The following is a 7,500-nucleotide window of genomic DNA, read 5'->3' as shown; positions in this document are numbered from 1 at the left end:
GTTTCGCGGGCTTGGGAGATCCTTGAATTGTGTTCATCTTTTCATTACCAATCCAAATAAACTGAAAAACCAACTAGTAAGGTAGAATATGTATGGTAGAATATTTTACCATGTGAGTTAAAGGAAGGAAAGTTTACCCCATCAAATTGGCCTTCAAGAATTTCCTGGCAGATCTGTTCATTTGAGGGACCCATGTTTTCAACTTCTGTTTTAAGTTCAGCCACTTTTTACCTTGTGCAGTTTTAAAGTTTGTTTCAAATCCTCCGCTGAGTTCGCTTTGACGTCAGTTCATATGACACTGGGGCACAACCAACTTGATTTTAAATAAAATTGTTTGCAGACAGGGGCTGTGGAACACTTTTGTTTACACTGGGTGACAGCCTGTGCAACCTTACATAACATGCACCACAGCACCTTAAACTGCTTATGAGGGCCACACAGCCAAACTTTTTTTCCAAAAAAGTTTTCTTAGCTTCAGGGAACAAATCATCTACTGACTTTGGGAGATATGTCCAGGTTTGACCCTAATTAGATGCACGCGGATTTCAATAAGCGTCACGAAGTGTCCCCTTGCTCTTCTCGCCAACTTCAACATCACTTGTGTCTCAGAATACAGACAATTTATGTCACAAAGTGTCCCCCAAATGCTACTCTTTAAGTGAAGATTAGCTGCTGCATTTACCCAAAGCTAAAAATAATGCTGACCTTTACCCTTACCTTATTGTTGAAAATAGGTAGCAAATGCTTAGACTTAAAGGGACACTTTGTGTTGGATGTCAAAATTGGGCGTGTATCTAATTAGGGTCGAACCTGGACATAAGTGGACTTTGGTAGTGACTTTAAATGTTTTAGCTTGTACAGGGGAGTTGTGCATTTGGACGCTGAACATCAGAGGCGGATAGTGGCATTCCTACAGGCTTGACATTTTTCCTTTAACATCATTTATGGGACGAGATTCTTCCTTGTAGGTTTTTTACATATACTATAAGTAAGTACTGATGAAGACATTGTTTACAATATCTGAGGCTCAGCTGGGACTAGTTTCTTTCTTTTTTTTTTTTTTCAATTCTTCACAAAGATCAAACCTTCAATACCTTTTTTTTTAAACTTTGATATAAGCTAGACTTAACTCTAGTGAATTGGAAAATGAAACATTTGTGGCAAATTTTATGATAAATTCAACTCAACAATCGAAATTGAAAGTTGACAATTGAAGCTAAGCTGAACACAATCTTGATGTGTAATTTTAAAGGGGGAACTGAAAAGGAAACACTTAAACACTGGGGGTCTCACGAATCTTTTTACGGAAGAAGTGTGCGGGAGATAAGCTGAAAATCAACTCTAAAGGAACCTATCCACGAATACTCAATACCTTTCAAAAAAAAAAAAAGGACAAAATTACCTTTTGCAAGGTCTAGCGATAGAGTACACCGAGCTGTAACGACAACAGCAGTCCGAAAACGATCTGTAGGAAACCTCACTGAACCGTAACGCAAGTGACAGAAGCTGCTTCCACATCAACTTGACTACCTCTAACTCGAATATCAGATCACCGGTCACAGACAAGGCAATGACAAAAGAACTGTTCACACTATTTTAATAGAAGTATAATAAGAATTCATCCTAGGTTTGCAGTCTCAAGATAGTCCAAAAGCAAGTCTTGACACACTAATTCTAGACTGGATCTCTTATTAGCAGAGTCGGAGAACTCGAAATCTTACGGCAGAAAGATCTTTTCGAACAATTTGCGTACTGGTTATAACCTTGCAAGAAGGTTAAACTAAATACGATAAATTCACCGCTTCAAAACGTTTTTCAAAGCTTTACAGATCTTTCCGAAGTGACTGAATGAAATACCTGTGTAAAATGGTTGGCTAATCGCTTGCACTCAATACAACTTCTATGTGCTCTTCCACCGCGACACAATATGGCCGACGGTACAAGTCCTGATCTGTAAGTAAGATGCGCGCAAGCTCTTATGGGATTTTTGGCCGCTGGCGCGCTTTATTGCTCGATGTTCAAAAAAATCTCGTCTTAAACTGAACCTATTTGTGGTCTTCTGCAGTCATGGATAGCCTTTGTTTCTTTCTCTTTGAAGCCCTCATTACTTTGGGATCCCCCACCCCCCATCCCAGATCATTCATTTTAATAACCATTCCTTGCACATGATTATTATGATTATTTCCAAAGACCTTTGTTGAAGACCCACCTTCAACCGACAGGCATTGCATGCCACGCAACAATTTTCATGTATGAAAATTCTGCCCTTATCTGAAATTCATCCCGTTAAACCACGACGATAAGCAATGCGAATTTCCATAACAAAAACAAGAGGTCGAAAAGGCTGTTGGTTGAAGGTGGGCATTTAAGATGTCATTTTATGAGGATCTAAGATTTAAGAGATCCACTCTCATTTTTGCTTCTGTGACCTTACATGCATTTATGCATGTAATTTAAATGGAATGTCGCCTCTGAATAAATTATACCTTTACCGAATTCAAGTTTTTTTGAAATAACTGTTTTGGTGATTTCAAGTGAATCTAGAAGAAAAGGGTTAAGCCAAAATATGTTTTCATTGACTTCATGCAAGTTTCAACTTGAAAACTTGACAATCATGTAGTTTTCCCAAGGTTTTCAAATCGGCTCTAAACTCTTTCTTTGCATTTTATCATTAAGGAAGGCACAAACAGTATACACACATTAAACTAGTGGTCCAGGAGTAAAAGTATTACCGGTAGTTAAATTGTTGTGAGGCTGCAGAAAAGCATCCTATGGATTTTGTGTGTGTTACTAAGTCCCTCACACTTTTTTACCCAAGAAATAGGATTGATGCCTTAAATATTGTAAAAAATGTCTCATTTTAACCTTTAAATTGTAGGGCACTGTTGACTACAAAGGCGGCAGGAAACTTCGCCTTCGAAAAGCCGTCAAAAAGGAGGTATCAGTCTTCTTGCCACTTCTTTTTTAGCTCTCTACAACTATGTTAAATGTGAGCAATATTTCTCAAACTCATTAATAATTCATAACTTGAGTCCACTAATCAACAGCTGTATACCACATCACATGGATGCATTTGGTTACCCAATGAAAAACTAGATAAAAATTGGATATCGTATCCAAATCTTCAAAGATTTGGATACAATATCCAGATGTCTACTAATTCCAGAAAAAATCATGTGACATGAATAAATTAATTATATCTAAGTAACGTCTCACGCAAACAACAAAAATTTGAACGCTTTAAACCGCAAACAATACCATGAAGCGTCCGAGAGGGATATCCACCATCTGACTTATTTTCAACCGCCTGCACGAACTTGGATATCCAGTAGTTTAGACTTTAGCATTCATGTTTTCAATGCTTTCAGTCAACTCTTGCACATCCACACCAATGTCTTCACCTAATGAACAGTCCACCTGGCTCAACAATTCAAATCTTGAGTGCTGTTTGGTCTTGCCATTCTCGAAAAATCTAAACACCCATTTGTTCTTGTAAACTGTAGATTTCAGAACAGAAATTCCTTTTCCTTGTCGAAAGTTTTGTCGAAACCTTGAACTTGATTGACCCATGTTGCACAAACAACTGATTATGGTAAACACTTAATGACACATTCCATCCAAACCGTCTTTATCACATATATCTATTGTTTAATTAACCAAATGATTCAACAATGATAAATAACAATTAAGTTGGCCAATTGTTTAAGAAGCAGCTATACCAAAAATTTGTGCTTCGTGCCTCATCGGGATATCCAGGCACCTCGAAACAATAGAAGCACTCGGCCTTCTGCCTTGTGCTGTCATCGGTTTGATGGTGTCTGGATACCCCGATGAAGCATTCGCACTTGTTTTGGATATATTACTTCAAATCATTTTCTACTGGAAACATGCACTGCGTAGGAAGTGTAGAAGACAGAAATTCAGAGATTTCCAAAAGGAGCCTGAAATTGAAAATGGTTGGAAACGTCATGTAGCAAAATACAGAACAGGCTAAGAAAAAGTTATTGTAGATGTTATTCATTGACAAGTGATTAGTACAGTAGGTTACAAATGAGCTGCAGTCTTGTACTGCAATTCAGAAACTCAAGGCATTAAGCTGAGAGCTTGAAAATTTGACAACATAATTATGGCTTATTTAATGTCTGCATCCAGCGTATTTATGTCTATTGGTTAATGCAGTAGGTGGTACAATTAAAAAAGGTGACACTGTGTAGCACCAAGTTGGCTGTCAAGCCAATCTCGTTAATCAAACTATCTCAATTTTACATTAATGGTTGGAAGTTGTTTCAGTTTTACAAGGACCTAATTGAGATTGCAGTGAGCTAAGCAGTTAAATTATTAATTATTAATTACTTACTTAATTAATTAATTACAGGTGTAATTGATTAACTATATCCAAAATCTAAAATTTAACAATTATTCATATCCATGATCATCTATCTTTAGGCAGCTGGCCAGTTTGTACAGTACCACAATGGGGGTACGTTGTCTACAGCACAAAATGGAGGTTAGTACTGAACTTACAGAAGAACATAATTATATACTTAAGAAGTAGAATTTTCATATCTTCCTGGTGTCAGCTGAAAATCCAGCATATGTACAATGCCTTTGAAATACTTGGACCTCCATATTAACTTAAGGTTTCTTAGTTGGTACAAATTTGACATTGTCATGCAAGCAGTTGTATTCAGCCAACTGTTTGCCTTGTTTTTTGTTGGGAGTCTGGTTCTTGTTCAGGAGGGGAAACCAAAGTATTTCTTGGAGCAGAGAATCCCGAGAACCTTTAACAAACTCAACCCTTGGACACAATGGGGAAACTGCACCAACATTGCTGACTTCAACTCTGGGTTCTACAAGGTCAACCTTTTTTGATCTAAACAATATAATTTTGTCGCCATCTTCATTTTGCTCACATTTTTGCTTAATTGGAATGACAATAAAGCTATCTATAAAATAATTGTCTTAACCCTTTTTCTTATAGTATTGAATTGCTGGTCCAGGACTAATAGATAAACAATGGCTTGATTCAATCCTTCATTCTGAAAGTGCCATACATACTTCAATCCCATCAGCATTTCCTATTAACTACCCTCAGCACAGTCAAGTAGTCCAGGAATTCAAACATCCTACAATTAGGTTATTGTGTGGGAGTAACAGTTTTTAATTGCAAGAAAAAGAAATCATTTCAGTATACTGAGTGTGTAGGTAACCGGGTGTAGACCATTTAAATCTGTCTTGCAGTTTAACTAACAGAGGTAATATTTCTGTCCCAGGTGTCGTTGCTAACCAGATAGTACTTATTCCATTAGAACCCAGTTGTACATACAACAATCATGTGCAGGTAAAATGAAATGTCATTTTGGAGTTGCATGGAAACATGAACATGTTGTGTTTTGAGCTTAAGGAGGCTCAAAAGGGTTTTCAGCTGAGCGTGTGCGCGTATATATACGTATATGTTGTTATATGTTGATTTTAAGGCTCAAAGAAATACCTTATATCGTTGCCATGGTAACAGTGCTTTGGAGGAAAATTTGATGTGAGAAATCTATCATGATGGGTACGTAATACCCTGGCCAAATTTCATCTTGATATGATTACCCTAACTATATCTAAGAACAGAATATGTGTGAAAAAAGATGAAACTATTTTGAGCCCCCTTAGAGACTCCCGGTACCTTTAATTGGTTCATATCGGTGTTGACAGGACTGCTAAGTGTGCTAATGGTCTCAATTAACATGGTTCTTACTCCACAGAGCATTGAGCTTCATATGCATGGAAATAATATTGTTGTAAATTTACTTAATTAATCAGTTTATCTGTTTGAGCATAGTTAGTGTTTTTACTAACACCATTACCGGTAATTATTATAACCCTAATTTCTTCCCCAAAGAGTATCCCAAGGATGGGATTAAGTATGAAGGGCTTAAAACTTAGCAAAGCATGGTAATTTTGATACTTGTACAGTTCTGTTGCCTAGACAATTAAGGCAATATTCTAGTCACGTCAGCTGTTTTTAATACTGACAACATTTCACTGGCAACTTAAATTTCCTACAACTATTTGATATCAGAGGGCCATGTGCCATTGAGCAGTAAACTGCACCTACTAATTTCGAACTCATCTTTCAACAGTCTTTCTAAGAAAACTATCATTTTTTCCCTAGCAAATACCACAATATTATGTTCCTACTCACCCATACAGTTATGTACAGGTAGGAAGTACCGATTTTTGTTGTTAAAAATGTGAGGAAAATTGGAGCTCAACTTATCAGTATAACTGCGGTGTGCAAGGATTATTTGAAGCTTTGTGAGGTGATAGAAAGAAAGGAACGAAGTTTGTAATTCCAGCGAAGAACCCAACTCAAAGAAAGCAACGTTTCCCAAGGGTAGTAGCTTAAGGGTTGAATTCACAACCAAGACAATCTGGTATAATGCTTCCCACTAGCACAAACAAAGAACACAACCAATTTTAACTATTGTTATAGTTATTGTTTGGAAGTGCGTTGTTTCATATTCCCATTTTTCATGATATGGACTACCATGCTGTTCTTCCATCTGCCTGCAAATCCTCACCACCCTAAGATTGCCCTAAATTTATGCCAACAACCCACCTATTCACTGGCTCACTTCTGGTTATTGGATTTTTTTTTCTTTAGCAACCTGCTACTCAATACTACACTACAGCTTACCTCTTCTAAAAAGGCAGGTATTGACTATTGCATGAAGGTATTTCTTCTTTTTATGAAGAGATAATTATCATCAAAAGAAAACCTATAAGTTAGTGTTTGTCTAAATCACCAGGGTTTATTGTTAGTATGTGAAACCCAATTGACTGGTTGGCTCTGAGTAAAATAGTATTGGCACAAAATTCTCTTATTGAATTAAGATAGTGAGTTAATCTGAGCAAACATTTTTTATTCTGTGTTTGCAGATTTCCTTTGTTGGACATGAATTCTAGTCAAGAAGTGGGCAAAGTTTTGCAAGTGTGATGTCATACACATTTCACACCCTTGCATGCATGTGATTCCAGTAATCAGTGCTGTCTCATAGTTGGTACAAAGTCAAGTCTAACTTTCTGCGAATTCTCCTTAATTGGTTTTCTAGCTATGTGTTAGAGTGGTTTTCAATTGAGTGTCGAAAGTAATTAGCGAATTGCTTTGGTTTATAATTACTTCACTCAATGATTGGTTCAAAGTTCTCACGCCAATTTTTCAACCAATCAGAAGTGAAACCAAAACCAATCGTTGCTCGCACGTGCACATTTTCCCGCGCTTTGTGTCGGCTACGTGTAATTTCTTCGAGTTTTGATTGGTTTACCAGATTGTCTCCGTACTTTTTGATTGGTCAAAGTAATTACTTTGGTTTTGGTTTTACGACACTCATTTGAAAACCGCTCTAGTGTAAATAATGTTGGGTTGTGTACAGGAATGCCATGGTAAAAGATGGCTGAAAAGCAGCAGCTTTGTTTTCCTAGACAAGTACAGTGTTTCTAAACGTGTGA

General features: G+C 37.1%; 1 protein-coding gene and 1 long non-coding RNA gene across 3 annotated transcripts in view; both read left to right on the top strand.

Annotated features, from left to right (window-relative positions):
• Nucleotides 1-1,948, top strand: part of LOC138017846 (uncharacterized) — a 5,142-nt gene extending 3,194 nt beyond the window's left edge. The window contains exon 3 of the long non-coding RNA XR_011125941.1: nt 1-1,948. This exon is cut by the window's left edge and continues 1,319 nt beyond it. This is a non-coding gene — a long non-coding RNA (uncharacterized lncRNA).
• The window catches only part of LOC138017843 (uncharacterized), a 15,160-nt gene that overhangs the window by 6,564 nt on the left and 1,096 nt on the right, over nt 1-7,500 (top strand). The window contains exons 5-10 of one of the 2 annotated variants that reach the window (XM_068864833.1): nt 2,879-2,938; nt 4,447-4,507; nt 5,274-5,341; nt 6,164-6,211; nt 6,656-6,705; nt 6,931-7,500. The exon at nt 6,931-7,500 is cut by the window's right edge and continues 1,096 nt beyond it. In XM_068864833.1, the coding sequence (XP_068720934.1) occupies nt 2,879-2,938; nt 4,447-4,507; nt 5,274-5,341; nt 6,164-6,211; nt 6,656-6,697 (279 nt within the window). In that variant the 3' untranslated portion in view covers nt 6,698-6,705; nt 6,931-7,500. The remainder of the gene's footprint in view (nt 1-2,878; nt 2,939-4,446; nt 4,508-5,273; nt 5,342-6,163; nt 6,212-6,655; nt 6,706-6,930) is intronic. The other variant, XM_068864832.1, reaches the window with a different exon arrangement.

The sequence above is a fragment of the Montipora capricornis genome, chromosome 9 (assembly GCF_036669925.1).
Source record: "Montipora capricornis isolate CH-2021 chromosome 9, ASM3666992v2, whole genome shotgun sequence".
Lineage (NCBI taxonomy): Eukaryota > Metazoa > Cnidaria > Anthozoa > Scleractinia > Acroporidae > Montipora > Montipora capricornis.
Note: the sequence above shows the minus strand (reverse complement) of the source record. Positions and strands in the feature narration are given on the sequence as shown.